The sequence below is a fragment of the Falco naumanni genome, assembly GCF_017639655.2.
Source record: "Falco naumanni isolate bFalNau1 chromosome 20 unlocalized genomic scaffold, bFalNau1.pat SUPER_20_unloc_1, whole genome shotgun sequence".
NCBI classification, from domain to species: Eukaryota; Metazoa; Chordata; class Aves; order Falconiformes; family Falconidae; genus Falco; species Falco naumanni.
This window is the reverse complement of record NW_024427345.1, coordinates 84,283-106,947: the sequence shown is the minus strand read 5'-3', so window position 1 is coordinate 106,947 and position 22,665 is coordinate 84,283. Positions and strand designations below refer to the sequence as shown.

The following is a 22,665-nucleotide window of genomic DNA, read 5'->3' as shown; positions in this document are numbered from 1 at the left end:
ATCGCCGAGCAGAGCAGCTCTGCCGGAGCTGGCCCCGGCCACAGCTGGCACCACGATCTCATGAAGGTCCGGAGCCCATCACGCTGATCGAGGTGCAAATATGCGAATTTCCGATGAAGACGAGTCCTACTTCATGTGGGCTAAGACGTGCTTTAAATAGCCTGCTTGGCCCGCTGCGTCCGAGGGGAACGTCTCCTGGCAAATGTCACAAGCCTGAGCACCCTCAGAGGCGAGGCCAGCGCCTTGCCCCAGCGCCCCATCACCGTCCTCCAGCACCCAGCCCGGCGTCCAGGACGTCTGCAAGGAGCAACGGGGAAAAGCGGTCAGTGGGATCGGCAGAGGCAGCCTTTCCACAAGCCCCCAGCTGTTTCCAGCCCCATCCCGGGGTCTGCCATGCTCACTGCTCTGTGCCTGCGGGAAGGCTGGGCTGAGGGTGCTGCAGGCAGGGAGCTCGAGTCCCCCCTCACCCCATCCTCGCCAAAATCCACCGGCAGATCCTGCCTCCATACGGCACCTGAGCATCCCCCGTTATCCCCCCCCCCTTATCCCTCAGCAGCTACAACCACTATCCAAGCCAGAACATGAGAAAACTGCTTTTGTAAGAAGCAAATTGGAGTGCATTTGTAATTTCCTTTTTATGCCATTATCATTTAAGTGCTGATAAAGCACATTAGGGCTTTACCAGACAGACACCGCTTCCACTTCTTTCTTTCTCCTCCTTCTCAAAAAGAACCTAGCTTCTAAATATAGCCCAGGCTGAAAATCAATAGCTTTCCCCATGAATATGTAGCCACGGCAGCCGTGAAACAATTTTTAAGGGCCTCATTTGGGAGAGGGAATGAAAGGAAATGAGCTTGGCATTACGGGGACCCTCGCTGGTGGGGCCAGGGTTGGTGTCCCACCTGTTAGACGCATTCTGAAGGCTTACACGGAGGACCGAGGGGCCAGAGTTCGGGATGTCTTTAGAAATCATCCCTTTGCGGGCATATAAATCCAAAAGAATAAAGGCAATATTTACGAGCTCGTTTAATTTGCAGATCCAAAGGAGTTCAATACCGTTTTTTCCCCCACCAAGGCTGATTCGACTGCTTCAAGGGTTCCTCAGAAAGGATGACAGGAGGGATTTCTCCCCAGGTGCATCAGGTGCTGCTTGGCAGCCAGACCCCAGGGGCTTTTATGTACCTCATTTCCCTGGGAACTGGAGAACTGGGTGCTTAGAGACTTTTCCAGGACATAACCCTAAACCTCTGCTCTGCCATAGAATCACTGTCACAGCAGGGCTGATGGAGAAGATGCTGAAGCTGGGCAGCTGCCATGACGCCAGGAAAGCCAGGCAAAAGTCATGGACAAAAATCCCTGCCAGCCTCACAATTTACCTTCACGGGTCCTCGGATCTCTACTGGGCCTTTAGCCTCCGCGGGCAGAGCGCTTTCGCTGGGAGCATCTTCCATCCGAAGGGTTTCTGGTGCCTCGTAGAGGTCCAGAAGAGTCAGAAAGGAGTCCCCAGCGACTGGGTTTGGTGCCACAAATTCCTCTGGGCTGCAGCCAGCTCCCACGTCTTCCCTGGGGGCTGTCACAGTAGGAAGCATCCTACAGGTTTGCAGCCACGTGTCTACATCCACCTTCTCGCTCCTCTCTGCCCTGTTGCTGCCAAAAGCTACGGTGAGAGCTGCTCCTCCAGTTCCACCGCCGAAGACACTGGTGTTCGCCGTGCTTGGCGAGTGTTTGCCATCGAGGGCGGGCAGCATGCCGGCAGCGTGCAGCTGCGCCAGGGGCTGAGCAGAGCCCTCCGGGTCAGACCTGGAAGATGCCAGGGCCTCTGGGCACTTCTGGTGGCTCTCTGGTGGCCTTTCCTCTTCCTGCGTGACCATATCCTCCGTGCACTGGATTGGCAGCGACACGGGGATATCTGTAAACGAAAGCAAGCCAGAGCAGTCATGCCTGGGACTTTAACAACATTTGTGTTGTCCCTTCCCATTGCTTTGTTTTCCTTTTGCACTTGCAAAACAACCGGGCACTACCTCCTTGCTGGCAAAGCTCGCCTGTCCATTACTCAATTAAATACAAGGCTGGACCAGCAAAGAAAGAACATCTGAGGACAGCCGGAGAGGGCTGGGAGTCAGAGCAGCATTAGCCACCTTAGCAGACATTGAGACGTTGCCGCGTCCCCAAAAGCCGGGCTGATCCCAGTAATGGCTTTGGTTGAGGTCCTATTTGGAGATGTTTATTTGCGCCCCAGCCCCAGGAAGGACACACAGACAGCGGAGCTGCAGGGAAAGGAGGCAAGCACAGGGCTGGGAAGCCCAGGAGGCTGCTGGTTTCACAGCACGTGGCAGCCCTTTGCCCGAGCCAATCCCTCCTGACCACAGCAAACACCCTTTAAGGTTGGGAACAAGGGTGCAAAACCCTGCGGGAGTGATGTGACTGCTGGGGGGGAGGGGGTGACAGACGAGTACACGGAGCACAGCCAGGGGACAGGGAGGGAGATTTCTTGGAAAACCAGACCGGCTGCTGGGGAGGGCGACAACATTTCCCCAGGGAAGTTTCTGGGCTGCAGATGCTCTGCCGCCACCCCTGCTTCCCAAAACTGCTGTAGGCGATGGGTACCATCTGCCCCATGCTCCTTCCCCCCCCTCCCCACGGACAAGACGTGTGAATAAGCAGCCACGTGCCCGCGGCGGTTTTACCATGACCCTGAGCAGACACACGCGCACGTTACTCTGGGTTTGATGGAGAAGGCAAAGCCAAAAAGCCGCAACAGCCAGCACAGGTTGCAGAGCACGTTTCTGCCTCGCTCCAGTTTCCCGTTACCCCAGCTTTTCACAGCAAGCTTCTTGCCGGCACCAGTACAAAGCTTCAAATGACACCAGTCAGCCAAGATTTGCAGTTTCAGTGCACCCTCCCCGGCCTCGCTGCTTACCAAGGATGGGTCCCTTCCTGGCAGCCAGCTTCTGGAGGAGCTTGCCCTGCTTGGTGCACAGATCCTGCAACCTGGTGACCTCCTCACAGAGCTGGAGGAATATTTCTTCCATCTCCATCATGCCTGATCAGGAGAAAAGCAAGAGAAAATGACCGGCTGTGCATTGTGCAAAGGCAGCAAGGAGCCACCGAGGTTACCCGGAGCTGGTGGGATGGGGAGGACCGGGCTCGGTCGTGCTGCAGGATCCCTGGAGATCCCACGTGCTCATGCATGCAGGACTGCAAAGAAAGAAGCACTCCCAGTTCTCTTACAATTTACAAAGAAAAAAAAAAACTGAAAAGGGAAGTGATTCTTCCCAAGTCAGGGGATAACTGAACAGCCAGGCTGGGCTTTTCCACCTCTCAGCCCACAGCTGCCGCCAGCTCAGCTCCAAACAACCAAAAAGCCCCATTTATTGACAAATCTACCTGGAAAAAGCTGCATTTCCCATTCCCTTCATACCAATGGATCCAATTTTTTGTGCTGTGGCATGAGAGCAAACAAACTCCTGACAACAAGCCCTTACAGGAACGATGTGCAAGCGTGGGGGGCACAATTCCCCTTTCTGGAGATGCTCAGCCCCGAGCTGCCCCTTCTGCTCTCAGAAATACCCTGCAAATTAAAATCCAGCCCATGCCCACACGGTATGCGTTAACCAAATATTGTTACTATGAAATAAAATCTCTCTGCATTGTGTTCAACACATTTCTCCTTGCTTTAACAGCTGTATTGTGGATTAGACTTTCCAGTTTTACCATATTGCATCAATTATTACCAGTCTGAAAGATAATAAATAAAACCAAAGCCCCGTGCAAATCTGCAAGCCATCTGCAAAGTACATTTTAATTTGAAAGATTCGTGCAATCTCAATTAGCATAAATATGCAAATCGGCTTTGCTTCCTGTCATACTTTCCAGGTTCGCTGCTGCTCAGCACTGCAAATTTAAGCTCCGGCTCTGTAATTAGGGGCTCGGCTGATCGGTTTGATGGAGCCTTCTCTGACGCTCTGGGCGATGTGGATTCCCCGGTAGGGGCGAAGGGCAGAAATCCCAACCAGCCTGAAGGAAACGCACCCGGCGCCAGGAAAACTGCAGACAAAATGGTAAGGTCCGCGGCCAGCGCGGGGCATTTCGGTGCTCCTCACACCAGTCGAGCCATGACGGTAACGGCATCGAGCCGCGACGGTAACGGCACCGTAGGTCGGGCTCTTTGGGTCTCGCTGATTCTTAAAAACCAAGGCCAAACGCTTTGCACCCCCCAAAGCAGCTAACTTCATAGCTGACATACCAAGTTAACGATTGAGAGGATCTATTTTGTCTGAGCGTTATATATAACTATGCTAATTAATTATTAAGAAGCCTTTGATTTAGAGCTGTCATTCCCAGGCAAGCCTCTATTGATTTTGTCGGATCCCTGCTGTTTTTTTCAGTAGTTAACTGCTTCTCCCTTCATTTCCCCCAAATTACTTTTCGTGACACGAGGAGGATGGGGCACCAGGAGATTTTCATCTCCTGCGTCACCTGAAAAGCGTTTCACGAACGGCAATTAAAGGAAGCAATCCGAGAAGACAAAAATCCGGGAGAACTCCGATACTCGGGGTTCACCAAGCGCCTCAGAGGGCAGGACCCGCGCTGAGCCACCTTCTCCCTCAGCGCCAGGGAACGGGGCTGGTTTAACGGGGCGAAAAGCCCGTGTGTGTGTGTGTCCCCCCCATCCCACCCGTGACACAGCCCGGCGTGGACCCCATGAAGCTAAAAAAGCTCCATTTTTTCCGCAGAAGCACACTTACTGTGGCGGGGGGCCCTCCTTCCCGCGGCTGGGGGCACGCCGTGCGACATCAGGCTCGGCGAGCGGCAGCTGAAATAAAAAAGTTCAGCGGCAGCAAACGTCGGGGCAGGGAGTTTCCCCCGCGGATTTTGTGTTCAGAGCGAAACTTCTGCGCGGCGGAGAGGCAGGAAACCAAGCGGCAGCGAACTGCAGGAGCTCGCTGTGCAAACCCGGGGTTTAAATTTAGCTCCTTAAAAGCGCAGCAGACGATGCTGAAGGCCGAGGGTGGCCTCATGGCGGGGGAGCGTTGGCTCCTCTCTGCGCCGCGCTGGGTGAGGCAGGTGCCTTTTCCGTGACTTAGTTTCCCCCCACCTTTCTGTGCTTTAATGGGGGGGGGGGGGCTGCTGGTTATTTATATGTCTGCGGTGCCCCGGAGCCCTGCCCGACTTATCCCCTGTAAGGCAGCTAATATTCAAGCTAATATCCCAATAATCCAAATTAATACTCACTCTGCCTCAGCTCAAATCTCCCAAATCCTCCGTAAGGCACAGCAGCCAAAGCAAAGTCCTCAGCTGGGTGATTAAAACCTGCCCAGGGCTCATCCCTCTGGGATCCCAGAGAAGCCACTGGGGTTTTTTTCATCACCCTCCTGCTTCTCCGCCTTCTCGTGCATCTGCACTGCCGCCTTTCCTGGGGTGCACAGGAGATTTTGGGGCAGCTCATGCCCTTCATGGGCACGGGAATCCCTCGCCAGTGGGCTTGTACCTGTCACATCACCCCTGAAGGGGCTTTGAGCGGCTCTTTTGCACCATTAATATCTCACCTGGATTTTCCGGGGAGTTCTGATGCTGCGTCGAGCAACTGCTGATCCTCACGCCAAAGCTTCATGAAGATGCTACCATCTAGTGTCAAACATGGGGCTTGAGGACAAGGGAAACGGGGTGCTCGGAGCGGGGGGCTTGCCTTTGGGTTGCCAACCCCGTGCACACCAGGGGGGACCACGGCCCCGTCCCCCAGCGCGGGCTGGGGGTGCTGGCAGAGAGCAGCAGGCTGGTGTCATCGGCAGGTTGATGGGAAGAGACAGACTAATAAGGGATGACACAGAGGGATGGGAATAATTAGCCAGCTCCAAGTTGACGTGGCTATTTATAGCCACCGGTACGCTCACAACAAATATTACCAGCAATTATTGCAGCCTGGTAAAACCAACAGTAAATAAACTGCTGGCTGCAGGGGAGCACTGCCCCGGGCCAGGGAGCTCGGGGGCTCCGCGCTGCCCGCAAGGTAATTAATAAATAATAACAAACGTGGCACGAATTAAGGAAGAGGCACACGTAGGAAGGGCGTTCACACCGGGCCAGCGCCTCTCTCGCTGCCACCTGACGTGCGGAATTAAACTCTATAACTCAGGATAGGTTCTAAAGCAGGTACGTTTAATTCACCGGCGGGCATCAGGGTGGATAATTCCAAAAGCACCTGCTGCCCCGACTCCTTCGTGCACGTGTGATTTAAAGTATACATCCATACATAGTCAATAGATGCCCGAGAATAGGTTGGGTTAGGATAATTAGTCTACCGAGAAGTCATTATCCTAAGTTTCCTCCCATTTGGGCTTGCTCATTGTCTCCTGGCGGTGGTCCGGGGGTCGTTGAGGATGAAGGCTTAGGGGTCTCCCTCGCTCTGAACTTTTCACCTTCACTCTCTTCGTGCAGACTCGGTGGTGTCTTGAGTTTCTTCCAAACCCTAAACCGGGACAGATCCAGTTTTCCCATCCCAAGGCACAGATGTTGGGTACCGGTGTTTACCGGCACACAGAGCATCCCAGGTCCACCTCAATGAGATGGGGGCCCCAGGGCCGGGCCTCATCTGCAAAGTCACACTGTGAAACTCCTTTTCGTACACACAGTGAGAATGTTAATTATTCTAAGGTTTCCATACCCTATTCGTCTAGTTATAGCTAAGCTTTCTATCACACCCGGCGCTTGGGCAGCATAGGACCTATAGCTCCTGGCAGCACCCCCAGTGCCGGGCCTTTACTGGTCCCCAGCACAACTGGGGTCCTGCCCCTATGGCCTCTATAGGTCCCTGTGGCTCCCAGCACCCCCAGTGCCAGGCCCCTTTAGCCCCTACGGCCTCTATAGGTCCCTGTGGCTCCCAGTACCCCCAGTGCCAGGCCCCTTGAGCCCCTATGGCCTCTATAGGTCCCTGCGGCTCCCAGCACCCCCAGTGCCAGGCCCCTTTAGCCCCTATGGCCTCTATAGGTCCCTGCGGCTCCCAGCACCCCCAGTGCCAGGCCCCTTTAGCCCCTATGGCCTCTATAGGTCCCTGCGGCTCCCAGCACCCCCAGTGCCAGGCCCCTTTAGCCCCTATGGCCTCTATAGGTCCCTGCGGCTCCCAGCACCCCCAGTGCCAGGCCCCTTTAGCCCCTATGGCCTCTATAGGTCCCTGCGGCTCCCAGCACCCCCAGTGCCAGGCCCCTTTAGCCCCTATGGCCTCTATAGGTCCCTGTGGCTCCCAGCACCCCCAGTGCCAGGTCTCTTTAGCCCCTATGGCCTCTATAGGTCCCTGCGGCTCCCAGCACCCCCAGTGCCAGGCCCCTTTAGCCCCTATGGCCTCTATAGGTCCCTGCGGCTCCCAGCACCCCCAGTGCCAGGCCCCTTGAGCCCCTATGGCCTCTATAGGTCCCTGCGGCTCCCAGCACCCCCAGTGCCAGGCCCCTTTAGCCCCTATGGCCTCTATAGGTCCCTGTGGCTCCCAGCACCCCCAGTGCCAGGTCTCTTTAGCCCCTATGGCCTCTATAGGTCCCTGCGGCTCCCAGCACCCCCAGTGCCAGGCCCCTTTAGCCCCTATGGCCTCTATAGGTCCCTGCGGCTCCCAGCACCCCCAGTGCCAGGCCCCTTTAGCCCCTATGGCCTCTATAGGTCCCTGCGGCTCCCAGCACCCCCAGTGCCAGGCCCCTTTAGCCCCTATGGCCTCTATAGGTCCCTGCAGCTCCCAGCACCCCCAGTGCCAGGCCCCTGTGACCCTTGCAGTCCCTGTAGACCCGTCAGCCCCCGTGCCCCCGGCCCCTATAACCCCTGTAGGACAGGGCAGCCCCCCCGCCCACCCCACACGGCGCCGGTAGCCCCCCGGCCCCGCCGGCACCCCGGTGCCAGGCCGCCGCGGGCCCGGGGAGGCGCTGACGGGGCCGGCGGGCGGCGCTAGGACGGCCGCGTCGCTCCCCGGGCGGGCGGCGCTAGGACCGCGGCAGCGCCAGGCCCCTGCACCTGTACCCCGCGGCGGCGGCAGGTGGCGGCGGCCCCGCCTACGCCTCGCCCGCGCGCCAGCCCCGCCCCGCCCCGCCGGGACACCTGCGGCCCGCGCCGGCGGCCGGTGAGCGGGCGGGGGTCGGGGGGTCCGGGGGTGCCGGGTGCTGCTGAGTGCTGCTGGGGGGGGGCTGCCGGGTTGGTGCTGGCGGGTGCTGAGTGCCGCTGGGGGGGCGGGCTGCCGGGTTGGTGCTGGCGGGTGCTGAGTGCTGCTGGGGGGGGGGGGGGGCTGCCGGGTGCTGCTGGGGGGTGCTGAGTGCTGCTGGGGGGGCTGCCGGGTTGGTGCTGGGGGGTGCTGAGTGCTGCTGCTGGGGGGGGCTGCCGGGTGCTGCTGAGTGCTGCTGGGGGGGGGGCTGCCGGGTTGGTGCTGGGGGGTGCTGAGTGCTGCTGGGGGGGGGGGGGGCTACCGGGTGCTGCTGGGGGGTTCTGAGTGCTGCTGCTGGGGGGGGGCTGCCGGGTGCTGCTGGGGGGTGCTGAGTGCTCTGAGTGCTGCCGGGGGAAGGGAGGGTGCTGAGTGCTGCTGGGGGGTGCTGTGGTGGTGCCACTGGGGTGCTGCCGAGAGGTGCTGGGGGGGTGCTGAGTGCCGCTGGGGGGGGGGGCTGCCGGGTTGGTGCTGGGGGGGGCTGAGTGCTGCCGCTGGGGGGGCTGTCGGGTGCTGCTGGGGGGCTGCCGGGTTGCTGCTGGGGGTTGCTGAGTGCCGCTGGGGGGGGGGGGCTGCCGGGTTGGTGCTGAGTCCTGCTGGCGGGGGGGTGCTGAGTCCTGCTGGGGGGGGTGCTGAGTGCTCTGAGTGCTGCTGGGATGGGGAGGGTGCTGAGTGCTGCTGGGGGGGTGCTGTGGTGGTGCCACTGGGGTGCTGCCGAGAGGTGCTGGGGGGGCTGCCAGGTTGGTGCTGGGGGGGGCTGAGTGCTGCTGGGGGGCTGCCGAGTTGGTGCTGGGGGGCTGCCGGGTTGGTGCTGGGGGCTGCTGAGTGCCGCTGGGGGGGGGGGGGGGGGGGGGGGTGGGGGGCTGCCGGGTTGGTGCTGGGGGGGTGCTGAGTGCTGCTGGGGGGGCTGCCGGGTTAGTGCTGAGTCCTGCTGGCGGGGGGGTGCTGAGTGCTCTGAGTGCTGCTGGGAAGGGGAGGGTGCTGAGTGCTGCTGGGGGGTGCTGTGGTGGTGCCACTGGGGTGCTGCCGAGAGGTGCTGGGGGGGCTGCCAGGTTGGTGCTGGGGGGGGGGGGCGGGGAGCTGCAAGGGGGGAGCTACTGGGGGCTGCCAGGGTGCTGCCGGGGGGTCCTGGGTGCTGCTGGAGGTGGAGGGGTGCTGCCACTGGGGTGCTGGGTGCTGCTGGGGGGGCTACTGGGTTGGTACTGGAGGGGCTGCAGGGCGGGGCTACAGGGGGCTGCCAGGGTGCTACGGGGGGGTGCTGAGTGCTGCTGAGGGGGGCTGCTGGAGGGGGCTGGGGTGCTGCCACAGGGGGGGTGCTGGGTGCTGCTAGGGATGCTGTTGGGGGGGGGGGCTGCTGGGGGCTCTGGTACAGCTCCCGGTCCTGCTGCAGGGCCCGTGCACTGGGGGTGCTGTATGGACCGTTGCCCTGGGGGAAGCAGGATCCGGGGGTCCTGCTGTGGACCCCCCCCGGCGGGGGAAGGGTCTGGGGGCCCGGGATGGACCCCCTTCAGGGAAGGGGACCCAGGACAGAGCCCCCCCTGGGACAGCCCAGCACCCCCAGCAGGTTGTGAAGCTCCGTGCACCGTGGTGGGCAGGATCCAACCCCCTCTCACCCCCACTGGGGTGGGCAGAGCTGCCCCCCAGCCCACCTCTGGGGGTCCTGGCCCAGGACCCCAAGGGCTCACCCCAGCCGGGACGAGGACCCCCATCCCCTCGCACCCCGCAGCTGAGCTGCGATGCTCGGTGAGCGGCCGAATCCCACCGGCAGCGCCAGCCCTTTCCCGGCAGAGCCCGGTGGGGGCTGGGGGGGGGGGGGTCGCAAGCGGGGGCAGGATCCCACCCCACTTCCCCCTGCCACCTGTTCTCCATCCCGAACCGCTTCCCACGTCGCCGTCGTGGCCTCCGGCTCGCTGCCACGTGGAGCGCGCGGCCACGGTGCCCTGTTTGCTCGCAGCGACGCGTCAGTCTTGGTTTGCTTTGATTTTACTTATTTATTTCCGCCCCCCCTCCCCCCCCCCCCAGCATCTCTCAGCTTCCATCTCTCCCCACGATTCCTCCCTCCCGCCCTGCGGAGGATGCTCTGGCTGCCGCCAAATTTCCACCAAACCCCTTTTTCCCCTCTTTTCCCAACCCGATGGGCTCCACCAGCTCGTTTTGCCGTCGGTTTTCCCGGGTGCTGGACCAGCCCCATCCCGACGTGGGATTTCTGTCGGGAAACCCGGGGCTTTGCGGGGCTGGAGCGGGCAGCACGCCGGAGCTCAGCCCAAATCCCACCCCAGCGCTTTTTTCTTGGGATTTGAGGGGGGTTTATTTGTTTTTTGGGGGGAAGGTATTGAGGAGGAGGCTGGGGGTTGGAGCCCTCTTGGGGAGCTGCGGTGCCGCTGTTGTGCGCAAACCTGCGCCCAGGTGCCACCCTGGGGTTTATTAGCATCGTGTCACTAACGAGCGGGCGTGCTTTGTTAGCGCGGTGACAGCAGCGGCGGCCGTGGGAGAGGGGCGGGGGGGTGAAAAGGGCTTTTTCCTCCCCAAAACAGGTTGTCTTCGCCACCCGCCTCCTCGCGGGGCAGCGGCTTGCACCATGCGGCGAAAGCATCGGGGCGCGGGGGCAGGAGTGGGACGGGAGCATCTTTGTGGAGAGGCGAGCAGAAATTGTGGTGGAGGATAATTATTATTTCCCACCACCCCCCCTTAATTCTGCTTCCCTGCGCCCCCCCCTGCCCCATGGAGCCTTCGGTGCCCGGTCCTGCCCCGCCGCGGGCGCCCTTGGCAGTGAAGCGTGGTCCGGCCACCGGCTTTGATCCCTGCGGCGCTGAGCGCGGTGACCCCAGGGGTGGCCTCGTCCCTCCTCCACCAGCCCGAGCTCCCTCGCCCTTGAAGTTGCTGGCAGGTGCCCTCCGCCGCTCGGGGGCCGTGCCATTTCCAAGGCGATAAAAAGAAAAGGGGAGAGAAGAAAAAAAAAAAAAAAAAAAAGGAGGAGGGGGGACACCCCGAAGAGGAGGAGGAGATGCCGGTGAATGGCTCCCGCGGAGCTTGGCCATGCTCCGGCGGCAGCGGCTCACAAAGAGCAGCCGCGGGAGGTTGGCGGTGGGAAAACCGGGGCAGTCGCGGTGCTGTGGCCACATCCCGGCGGAGCCTTGGTGGCCAACGCTGAGCTCCCGGTGGCCACCGGCCAGGGCACCGGGCACCGACCCTTCTGCTCAAACCCAGCCAGAAGCAAAGCGCCACGGGGTCCTGCGCCTGGTTTCCTTCCCGGCGATGCTGCAGGCAGGGAAAACACCCGGGGAAAGGCTTTTCCCATGTGGCCAAAAATACTCTGGCAAACGTTACCGGCTTTATTTCGGCTCCGTTGCGCTGCTCCCGGCGCATGTGGGGACGTTGTGGGGTTGGGGACGCTGTGGCAGCTGGCTCGGTCGCAGGAGAAGCTGCTGGGGATGTCCCATGCTTCTGGTGGCCGAGTCCAGCACGTCTCACGGCGTTTTTCAAACTTCACTTTCTTTCCTGGCGTTTTATTTTTAGCGTGGATTTACAGGCTGAAAGGGCTGTGGGGGAAGTGGATTTTCCAGGTCTCGCTTGCCCCCTTGCAGGGAGTGAACTTAATATATAATTAATATTCTATTAATATGAAGAGGATGGACCTGAAGCACATTCAGTCTGGGAATTAACTTGTGGGTGTTTCTCCTCCCCAGGTTAGCGGAATGGAGCAGAACATCATGAAGCACCACGAGATCCCACATCTCTGAAGCGCCTATCCTGCAGGGAGGACCCTCCGGAAGCCACACGGGGGGGAAAAAAAAAAAATAATAATGAGGCTTTTCCGGAGACGCTACAGCCCCTTGAAGGTGGCTTTGGCAGGTGCCATCTTCGTCATCTTCCTCTTCATCCTGCAGAAGGACGTGGGGAACAAGGACCCGAGTGAGGAGCCCTGGCTGAAGAACATCGTCCAGGGGAAGGACCAGGTCCTTGACCTGATGCTTGGGGCGGTCAACAACATCCGCGACTCGATGCCGAAGCTGCAGATCGGGGCTCCGGAGCGGCAGGAGGAACCGCTGCCCAGCGCTCGCGCCTGCCTGCCCGGCGTCTACACGGCGGCGGAGCTGCGGCCGCTGATGGAGAGACCCCCCCAAGACCCCGCCAGCCCCGGCGCCGACGGCAAAGCCTTCAAGAAGGATCAGTGGACACCGGAGGAGACAAAGGAGAAGGAGCGAGGTTACGAGAAGCATTGCTTCAACGCCTTCGCCAGCGACCGCATCTCCCTCCAGCGAGCGCTGGGACCCGACAGCCGCCCCCCGGAGTAAGACCCCCGCGGGTCCCCCTCGGCGGGGCAAGGGGAGCCCGGGGATCGAATGGAGGGAGAGCTGAAAAAAACACATCTATTTCTTATTTTTTTCCCCTCCGTTTTGTCCCCTTGGGGTTGGTTTTTAATGGCAACGGGCAAAAGCCAGCAGCAGTCCTTTGTGTCCCCGGGTCCCTGCTCGCGGCTGGGTGGCTCTGGCATCTCCCCCCCCCCTCCTCCCCTCCTCTCCCCTCCCTCTTTTATTTCAGCTGGCTGCAGTAATCGGACTTTTTCTTTTCTTAGCCGAGTGGAACAGCCCCAGACCCCGCTGGGGTGGTGGTGGTGGGGGGGCGAAGGGAGCGGCGTAAACTTGAGAGAGATTTCCTTGCCTGCCCCCAGCCGTGGGCTGCTGGATTAAAGCACGGGCCCCCCCAGCGCCTGCCTGCTTGGGGAGGATTTTGGGGTGGGGGGAAAAAAAGGCTTGAATAGGAGGGAGAAACCCAGCCCTGGCATGGAAACCAGCCCCCCCTCCCCCCTCCCCTGTGCTGGCAGGCGATTATCCGTGCTTAGCAGGTGTAGCGGTGACAATACGGGGGGACACCGGGGCTGGGCGGGCGGCAGGAATGTGATTCACTCCGCCGGTAGCGGGGGGGGGGGGAGAGGGAGAAATCGGTTGAAATCAAAGCGGTGACGAGCTGAGCGCCACAGGAGCCGCTCTCCTGCCGTGGGGTATGAGTGGTGTTTAATTTCTGTCGTGCCCTTCCTTCCCCATCTTGCTTAGAGCGCTGCTTTTCTCTCCCCGAGGTGCATCGACCAGAAATTCAAGCGGTGCCCCCCCCTGCCCACCACCAGCGTCGTCATCGTCTTCCATAACGAAGCTTGGTCAACGCTGCTGCGGACGGTGTACAGCGTCCTGCACACCTCGCCGGCCCTCCTGCTCAGGGAGGTCATCCTGGTGGATGATGCCAGCACGGATGGTGGGTGGGACCCCAGGGGGGGATGCGGGGACCAGGAAGGATGCGGGGACTGGAGGGATGCCAAGCATCTTTCCATCCTTGGGAGCCGTGGCTCTGAGCCCCTCGGAGGACAAGTGGCTGGCGCTGTCTCTCTGAGCAGCCCAGGAGGCATCTGACTCCTCTTCACGGTTTTTGCACCCACCCGGGAGCATCCTCAGGGATTTTCCCATCTCCAGTGCCACTGTTAACCCGGCCCTGGAGAAAAACTGGGCGCTCCTCCCCGCATCCTGCAAATACCTGGTCCGCCAGCCAGTTGGCCTGCCAGGCTGCAATCCTCATTAGCTACGCCCAGAGCAAATTAACGATGTGGTTCATCATCAGGGCACTGGAGAGGAACAAACTTTGCCCTCGCTCTGGAGATAAACGCTCCCTCCCCGCCCAGCACCCGCCCAGGCTCCCAGGGAGGTGAAGCCTCAGGGTGACGCAGGGCTCGGTCGCCCTTGAGCTTGGTTGGGGGTGGGGGGATGGGCGTGGGTTGGACTTGGGGTCCCTCTGGGCACCCCAGCTCTCGCTCAGCCGTTCCCAGCTTTTGGCTTGGCATTGGCCAAACCAGGAGAGGAACCAGGTTTCCTTTGGAGACACCTTGTCCGCTGTCCCTTCGCTTGGTGACAGCTTGGTCCAGGTGACACTTTGGCCACAGGGCACGGGACCTCCTCTCCCCGTCACCCCCCCTAATCCCTCTCCAGCGGGGGATTAGGTGGAGCCGGTGTCCAGCTCCTTTGCAAAATTCACTTTCTTTCCCCAAAACCAGCCTGGGATTTGGGGAGAGGAGGCTCTGCCTGTGCCCGGGGCTCACGGCGCCTCTGAGGGGCAGGGATGCGCGGGGGGCGGCAGGGTGGGATGCAGGGACTGGCATCTCCCCGTCTGACGGAGCCGGTTGCTGTCCCCCCCCCCCCCCCCCCCCCCCCCCCAGACTACCTGAAGGACGAGCTGGATCGCTACGTGCAGCAGCTCCAGATCGTGCGAGTCGTGCGGCAGGAGGAGCGCAAAGGGCTGATCACGGCGCGGCTGCTGGGGGCCAGCGTGGCCAGCGGGGAGGTCCTGACCTTCCTGGATGCCCACTGTGAGTCCCCACCACCTCCTGGGGGTCCCCAGGGAGCTGGGGCGGGGGGGGCTGAACTCGTCCCCGCTCCGTGGCTGACCCTTCCCTGTGTCCCAGGCGAGTGTTTCCACGGCTGGCTGGAGCCCCTCTTATCCCGCATCGCTGAAGAGCCCACGGCCGTGGTGAGCCCCGACATCGCCACCATCGATCTCAACACCTTCGAGTTCTCCAAGCCGGTCCAGAACGGGAAACAGCACAGCCGGGGCAACTTCGACTGGAGCCTGACGTTCGGCTGGGAGGTCGTCCCGCCCCGGGAGAGGCAGCGGAGGAAGGATGAGACCTTTCCCATCAAGTAAGCCCTCGCAGCAGCGGGATTTCTATCCGCTTCGGAGCTGGTGTGATGGTAGCAAAGGTGGGATGAGCCCTGGGAGTGCCGTGTCCGGACCCAGAGGCTGGAATTGGAGCCAGCTGAGGTGTGTGACTGCTTCGGGGTGCTTGGCCGGGGGGACAGCCAGGGGTGGCAAAGAGCTGGGTGCCCTGTGCCGGGAGGCTGCCCCTTCCTCCAGCTGGTTTTGCTCGCTTTTCCTACAAATTGGTGTTTTCCCTGTTGGTTTTGGTGCCTCTGGGTAGGTGATGCCATCTCTTCCCACCGGAGCTTCCCCCGTGGGATGCTTGGCTTGAGGGATCTCAGGTGGTTTGTGCCCAGGAGAGGATGCTTGGGCACGGTTGGAGCCGTGGGGCTGGCAGAGGAGAAACCTGCCCTGGGGTTTGGCAAACGTAAAGGACCTTCTACAAAAACGCCTTTAAACTGCCCCCAGCCATCTTGCCACTCAGGCACAGTCTCTCATTAAGGGTTTAATCACTCTCTTCTATCTTCTTGCTCTTGGATGCCCAGCTACCTGGGCACAAAGTGGACGCTTGCGCTGGCACAGCAGCAAGAATGTCACCTGCAGCTCAGACTGCACCAAACCCCCGATTTTTATCGCCTTATTTTGCATATGGAGAAACCCTGAACGTTTTTTCCTGCTGCCCATCTCTCTCGGTGCCCCGCGATGAGCTGGGTGCTCCCACCGGGAGATACCGGACACCCTGCCTGGTCCCCGTCCCCCAGCCGGCGGCAGGGCTGGCTTTGTGCAGAGGTCAGCCGGGAGACGTCCCCGTCCCCAGAAAGGTCCTTTTGACCATCAGCCAGTGGTTTGGCTCCTGGCAGCGGCTCGTCTCCGCTCGGCAGGAGCGCAGCAGCTCAGTGAATCCTTTTTTTTTTTTCTTTTTTTTTTTCCCTGAATAAAAGCAAGGTTCTGTTCCAGCCTCTTCTAAAGATCAGATGGAAAAGATTAGAGAAGCCGGAGGAGTGAATGGGGCGCCGGCCGCTGCGCTCTAATCTCCCCCCTTCTCCCCGGCGATAGGTTTGCAGTAACAATATCCCCCTTTTGCTCGGAGCCGGTGGCGAGGCCCCGCGGTGTCACGCTGCCACCGCCCCCCCCGTCCCCCCCATCAGCCCAGTGCAGCCCCTCCACCAAAGCCACCGCACCTGGGGCACAGCTGGCTGGGGCAGGGAGGTGGGGGGGACGCTGCTTGCACCCACCCCGAGGGCCGTCGTGTCCCCCAGACTCAGACTTCTGCCCCTCTGGGTTTATTTTAGCGGTGCCTTGCCCCCCTTCTCCCTCCCCTGCAGGTCCCCCACCTTTGCCGGTGGCCTCTTCGCCATCTCCAGGTCCTACTTCGAGCACATCGGCTCCTACGACGACCAGATGGAGATCTGGGGGGGCGAGAACGTGGAAATGTCCTTCAGGGTAAGGATGGCTCAGTGCCACCTTCTAGGGGTGTCTTCAGGGATGCTCAGTCTCGGGGGGGGGGGGAGGGGCACGGGGGGTTGCCCCACACACACATCTCACACGTTGCCTCCCCGTAGGTCTGGCAGTGCGGGGGGCAAGTCGAGATCATCCCTTGCTCCGTGGTGGGGCACGTCTTTCGCTCCAAGAGCCCCCACACCTTCCCCAAGGGCACGCAGGTCATCTCCAGGAACCAGGTCCGCCTGGCTGAGGTCTGGATGGACGACTACAAGGAGATCTTCTACAGGAGAAACCAGCAAGCCGCGCAGATGGCCCGAGAGGTACCGGCTGCGCCGGTGGGCTTCTCCCAGGGCAGGGGGAGGGGGCTCATCCTGCTGGGAGCTCAGGCTTGTGCAGAGGGAGGAGGTGGGCTCAGCCTGGAGGTGGGAAAGCAAATGCAGGTGGGAAGATGCAGCCAAAAAGCTCATTTTTCCTATTATTTTTTCTATTTGGTCAGTGTTTTCTAGTAGAAAACCGTCAATTAGAAAAAAAAGACTTAATTTTTGCAGCACCGTGATGTGCTGTGCTGTCCCAGGTCTCTCAGTGAGTGGTGGGAGCCTGGGGGTACCTGCCAGGGGCCGGGGTGTCTGGCAAGACCCCGGCGCCAGTCTCGGTCCTGGGGGTGCCGTGACGGACGGTGGCAAAGCCAGAGGACCCCTCGGCTCTGAGCCCCGGCTCGGGACGGTTCTTTTGTTTTTTCCTTGCTGGCTTTGGAGGTTAGTTTAATTTTCTCACGTGACTTTGTCGATAGAAGACGTATGGTGACATTACAGACCGGCGCAAGCTGAGGGAGCGGCTCCACTGCAAGAACTTCACCTGGTACCTCCAAACCATCTACCCGGAGATGTTCGTCCCTGACCTGACCCCAACGTTTTACGGAGCAGTAAGTACGGGGTGCCCGGAGCATCCTGCCGGGCTCAGTCCTTGGCTAGACATAGCAATGGCAGGCAAGTCCCCAAAAAGTTGGATTTGGGGGGGTTTTACATCTAAACCAATGCTCTGGAGGTTTCCGTGTCTGTCACCACGTCCATCAGCGGTGGCGGGGCCGGTTCGGGCTCTGGCTGATGGTGAAAGAGCTGGAATCCGGCAGAGCTGGTTTGGGGCGAGGGACCGCTGCGACGTGGCGTTGGGTTAAATCGGGTGAAAGAACTGACCTGAGCTGGGGACAGGTGGGATGCGGAGCAGCAGCTCATCCCCGAGGATGGAGCTGCCAAGAAAAATCCCATTTCCCCCAACCCAGGTGTTGGGGTCTGAGCCCACCCCCCTCAGCCGGGGCGGTGTGAAAGCAGCCGCCGCCGCGGTGGCGGCCAGGGCGAGGGCTGGGTGCCAGCTCCCTCCGGGTTTTAATTCACTTTGTTTCCTGAAACCTCGTCCTGGGCAGCTCCTTCCCTTTGGCTCGGTGGCTCCGAGGCGTTGGGGTGGGCGTTCCTGGCATCCTGGAAAGGACGAGGGACCCGGACGTGGCACCTGGTGCTGACGTTGTGTTTACACAGCGATAATCCAGTGCCCCACGAACTCCAAACCCAAGGCAGGTCCCTACCCCGGGACCTCGCAGCCCGGCTCACCCCCCTGCTCCCGGGGCTGGTGTTTTTCTCCCCGTCCCGCTCCCCTGCAGATAAAAAATGAGGGCACCAAAAGCTGCTTGGACGTCGGCGAGAACAACCACGGTGGGAAACCGCTCATCATGTACCCCTGCCACGGGCTGGGGGGCAACCAGGTGGGCACACATCAGCCCCCAGCGGTTCCCCTTCCTGCAGTCCCCCTGTTTATCTCCTGGGGGTTGCTTTCTGGGGGTGCAGTGTGACGTCCCCTCTCTGCTCTTGCACGCACACCCTCCCCCCCCCAGTATTTTGAATACACGAGCCAGCGGGAGCTGCGGCACAACATCGGGAAGGAGCTGTGCCTGCGGGTGGGCTCGGGCTCAGCCGAGCTGGGCGACTGCCAGTACAGAGGGAAGCCCGGCCGGGTGCCAGCCAGCGAGGAGTGGGACCTGGCACAGGTGAGGAGGGGCTTCCCCACCCCGGGAATCGCCCCGGGGGGTGGTGGCATCATCCCCCCCGCTCCTTGTGATGATGCTTCTCTGCTGCTTCCCCTCTGTTCCATCCTTTCTACGTCCCACCGGCATCGCTGAGCTGATGCCATCTATTTTTTTGGCAGGACCGGCTGATTAAAAACCCGGCCTCCGGCACGTGCTTGACGGCACGAGGGAAGCACCCGGCGATGGTCCCCTGCGACTTGGGAGACCCCCACCAGCTCTGGTCCTTCACCTAGGCAGGGAGCAGAGCGGCCCGTGCCCCTGGCTGGCCCCAACCACGCTCAGGAAGCCAGAATCCAAAAAAAACTTCTTTTTTTTTTTTTTTATTTAAGAAGCAAAAGCCTTAAATATGCTGCATTTCACGGTTGCCTTGAACTCAGTCCCATAACTCCAAAGTGCCTTTGGAGCCAGGGAGCTGATCTTGGCCGGCGGTACGCCACGGAGCCGGAGCCACGGCAGCCATCCGGGATGCCCGAGGATGCTCGGCAGCCGTTCGGGATGCCCGAGGATGCTCCTCGGTACCCAGCTCCTGCTCATCCTTCCTTTCCCCAGCTCTGGCCAGAGACTCTTAATTCATATCGGGCATTTAAAAACGCACCCGTGCCGCCCCGCGTGTGGAAGCCAGGTGGGAAACTCCTGCCCGTGAGGAGGAGGATGGTGACCGGCCGTGTGGCTCAGCCCATAGAAGGGTGGACTGTGGTTTGTGGTGGCCCCGTGCAGCCGAAGGACCCCCCCCGCCCCCCCAGTACCACCGGAGGCTGCAGGATCCGACCTTCACCCCCCATGGCACTGCAGGCGTCGGGACCGCTGCTGGCAGGAGGGGAGGAGCTGGGCTGTTTGCCTTGGGTATCAGGCTTGATTTGGGGTGGGGGAGTTAGATTATTTTTTATTATTATTATTATTATACGATGATGATTCCTGGGTGCGATTCTGCTTGCCCTCACGCTGACCCGGAGGAGGGTTTTCCCCCCCCCCCCGACAGCACAGCTCGAGCGCACCGTGGCATCCTCCCGGAGCGGCTCTTGCCAGCGCCGGGGGGGGGGGGGGGCACAGAGCTCCTCTCCCCCTGGTTTTCCTCAAGCCCAACAACTGTAGCTGCCACTGTCGTGGCCGTTTCATTTCTCGTGGAAGGGGAAAAAACCCTCCTGGAAGTGGCATGTGGGTGGGAGAACCTGTCTGTGGATACACGACCTCAAATAAAGAGATGATTTATTTTACAGACATCTCATCTCCAGCTTCCTCCGAGCTCCCACCGTCGTCTGGTTTAATTTCCCTCCCTCTTCTTGCCCTGGCAAGTCCCTTTTGCAGCCCAAAAAGGGGTTTAAAGCCACTTTTGCAGTGAGGTGTCACGTTTTGGGGGGGGCTGAAACTGGGGTTGGATTGTCCCTGTGCCTGGGTGGAGGCTTCACTGCTGTCCCTCGCTGTGTTCCCTCCTGTGCTGATAAATACGTGATTATTTGGGGACCATTTTCCCAGTGAAATCTTATGTTTTTCTTAGAGATAAAAGCAGAAATGCAGCAGGTGTAGGTTTTCTTTCTTTCTTTTTTTTTTTTTTCCATGTGAACTGATAATCACCGCTGCTGCAAATGCTGTTTTCCAGCAGCTGCTCTATCCGTGGAGTGAAAACCTCGGTGCTGCGGGTTTGCCCCCCGTCCCAGAACAGCCTCACTTGCTTTTTAAAGGGGGGGGGGGGGGGGGGGGGGGGGGGGGGAGGGGGGAAAACTTTTGGCCAGAAATCAGGTTTTTTTCTTACAAACCATGTTGGTATTTCATTGAACCTCAAAATAATGTCCTGTGGGGGTTGTGGCTGCTCCCCTGGCTGTGCTGGGTGGGGTTTTTTTGAGGGGGTGGGGGTCTTGCCCTGCATTTTCCTCTCGTTCCCCAGCCCGGTGGCAATGCAGTCACCGTTGGTGTGTCAGAAAAACCTCTTGGGAGGCATCCCACAGGTAAGAGCAACGCAAAAGCTGCAGCTGGGGCATCCGTGGGGCTGGAGGCTGGGAGGAACCCAGCGGCGTTGCCAGAGATGCGCGGAAGAGGAGGATGCGAGAGCTGCATCCTCTGCCCGGGGATTGGCGCTGCCTGCCCGAAGCCGAGGGGACCTTGGGCTGCACCCAGGGTTCTGCAGCCCTGACCTTCGTGGCCGCGTATGTTTTGGAAGAGGGACCAAGGCAGCTCGGTGCCACCTGGGTTTCTTCCCATCCCGCCTCCGTCCCCTTTAAAGCCGCCGGCGGTGCAGCCCCCGCCACAGACCGAGCTCCGCCACGGTCCACGATGATGCTGCAGCTCGTGCTCCTCGCCGCCCTCGCCCTCTGCGGTGCGTCCTCTGCGGGAAGCCCTCAGCCTCATTAGCCGGTGGCAACCCCCCTGGTTGCGACTCACCTCCCCCCACCCCCCCCTCCCCATCCTCTGTCCCGCAGGACGCTGCTCCGAGCAGGACCTCGATGGGGTGCAGCGGGTGGTTGGTGGGACCGAGGCGCGCTCCCACGCCTGGCCCTCCCAGGTGGGTCCTTCCTGGGGTCACCCAGTAAATCCCAGGGGGGGTCTCACCCTGCCAGGACCATGCGGTAGGATACCACCACCCCCCCCATGTCTTACACCCCCTCCCCTCCCCAGATTTCCCTCCAGTATTACTCCAGTGGCAGTTGGCGTCACACCTGCGGTGGGTCCCTCATCCGGAAGAACTGGGTGATGACGGCAGCCCACTGTGTGGATCGGTGAGCAGGCGTGGGCCCCCCACCTTCCTCTCCTGGAAAAGCCATTTTCCACCAAAAACCTTTCCAAGGAGAAATCTGGGCTGCCCCAGCACAGGGAGCAGCAGTCCTTGAAGGTCCCTGCTGGTCCCCCATCAAGGGGTTACATGGACCATCTCTGGGAGCATCTTCTTGCATCAATCATTTTGATATCAACTCCCTCTTGAAATAATCGTAATTCGGGGCCTGATCCTGTGGTTTTTTGTCTTGCCGGCAGTAACTTGAACTTCCGTGTTGTGGCTGGCGAGCACAACCTCTACTCAAACGATGGCAAAGAGCAGGTCTTCAGCGTGAGCAAGATCATCATTCATCCCTACTGGAACAGCAACAACGTTGCTGGGGGGTAACGTGTGTGGGGAGGGGGATTTGAGGGGAGGGGGAGCATCACTGGGAAGGGGGTGGGTCCCTGCAACACCCTTTCCCTCCTCTCACCAGCTACGACATCGCCTTGATCCGCCTGGCCAGCTCCGCCACCCTGAACAGCTACGTGCAGCTGGCGGCCCTGCCCCAGGAGGGCTCCATCCTGCCCAACAAATACCCCTGCTACATCACGGGCTGGGGTCTCACCCGCAGTGAGTGCTGGCAGGGCGCCGTGGACCCTCAGTCCCCCAAAACTGTGGGAGAAGGGGGGACCTGAACAATATTTTTAAGCCCTTCGAGGTCCCAGGAGGCATTATGCAGGGCTTTGCTCAGGGCATGGCATCCGGGGGGGGGGGGGGGTACCAGAGGGTGGGGGGATTTGATGCGTGACAAGGGGCTCGGTGGTGGCTGTGGGCTCGGCTGTGGCACGGGGGGGTTGTCACACCTCGCAGGGTATTGATGGGCGCTCGTTGGGTGCAGCCAACGGGCAACTCTCCAGCGTCCTGATGCAGGCGCCCCTGCCCGTGGTGGACCACCAGATCTGCTCCAGCCCGTCCTACTGGGGCTCCACAGTCAAGACCACCATGGTCTGCGCCGGCGGTGACGGCGTCCGCTCCGGCTGCCAGGTACGGCTGCGGCATCCCGCTTCTCCCCACCATCCCACCGGCGTTCCCATCCCTCCCATCTCACTGGGGTTCCTTGGTCCGGCAGGGTGACTCGGGCGGTCCCCTCCACTGCGCGGTGAACGGGCAGTACCAGGTCCATGGCGTCACCAGCTTCGTCTCTAGCCTGGGCTGCAACGTCAAGAACAAACCCACCGTCTTCACCCGCGTGTCTGCCTACATCTCCTGGATGACCAACGTAAGGCGTCGGCAGGGCGCGGGCCCGGGGGGCTGAGACCGGGCGTGATCGTTGCACCGATGGGTCGGCTCTGGCCCCCTGGCTCAGCCATTCCCGTCCTTCCCCTCGCAGGTGATGGCCCAGAACTGAGGCAGGAGAAGAACCTGATCCCCAGCCCAAGCGATGAACATCCTCTTCCCCCACCTTTTGGACTTTGGGGGTTTACAAAAATAATTTTATTAGCTGGGGGCAATAAAATCATTTCCTCTCTCCAGCGCACTGGTGGGTGCTTTGCCCAGCAGCCCAGCAATCCCTCCTCTCCCAACCCTCAGCATCCTTTTCCC

General features: G+C 60.6%; 3 protein-coding genes across 3 annotated transcripts; 2 read left to right on the top strand and 1 right to left on the bottom strand.

The window, feature by feature from the left end:
* Positions 1-126: 126 nt before the first annotated feature.
* LOC121081881 lies at positions 127-4,851 on the bottom strand. Its single transcript, XM_040581189.1, has 4 exons — positions 4,749-4,851; positions 2,921-3,043; positions 1,377-1,909; positions 127-297 (listed from the first exon to the last, which is right to left on the bottom strand). Exons 1-4 carry the CDS (start codon positions 4,795-4,797, stop codon positions 127-129), a joined length of 876 nt encoding a protein of 291 aa, XP_040437123.1. The 5' UTR covers positions 4,798-4,851.
* Positions 3,924-19,570, top strand: GALNT6 (polypeptide N-acetylgalactosaminyltransferase 6). The gene is made up of 11 exons (XM_040581184.1): positions 3,924-4,061; positions 11,860-12,464; positions 13,251-13,423; positions 14,376-14,525; positions 14,622-14,856; positions 16,180-16,297; positions 16,417-16,617; positions 17,088-17,219; positions 17,952-18,053; positions 18,183-18,335; positions 18,494-19,570. Exons 2-11 carry the CDS (start codon positions 11,977-11,979, stop codon positions 18,605-18,607), a joined length of 1,866 nt encoding a protein of 621 aa, XP_040437118.1. The 5' UTR covers positions 3,924-4,061; positions 11,860-11,976; the 3' UTR covers positions 18,608-19,570.
* A 675-nt stretch (positions 19,571-20,245) lies between these two features.
* CELA1 (chymotrypsin like elastase 1) lies at positions 20,246-22,595 on the top strand. The gene is made up of 8 exons (XM_040581117.1): positions 20,246-20,685; positions 20,789-20,871; positions 20,985-21,085; positions 21,339-21,464; positions 21,557-21,693; positions 21,962-22,107; positions 22,193-22,342; positions 22,454-22,595. The coding sequence occupies exons 1-8, from the start codon at positions 20,412-20,414 to the stop codon at positions 22,469-22,471; spliced, it is 1,035 nt and encodes a 344-aa protein (XP_040437051.1). The 5' UTR covers positions 20,246-20,411; the 3' UTR covers positions 22,472-22,595.
* Positions 22,596-22,665: the final 70 nt, after the last annotated feature.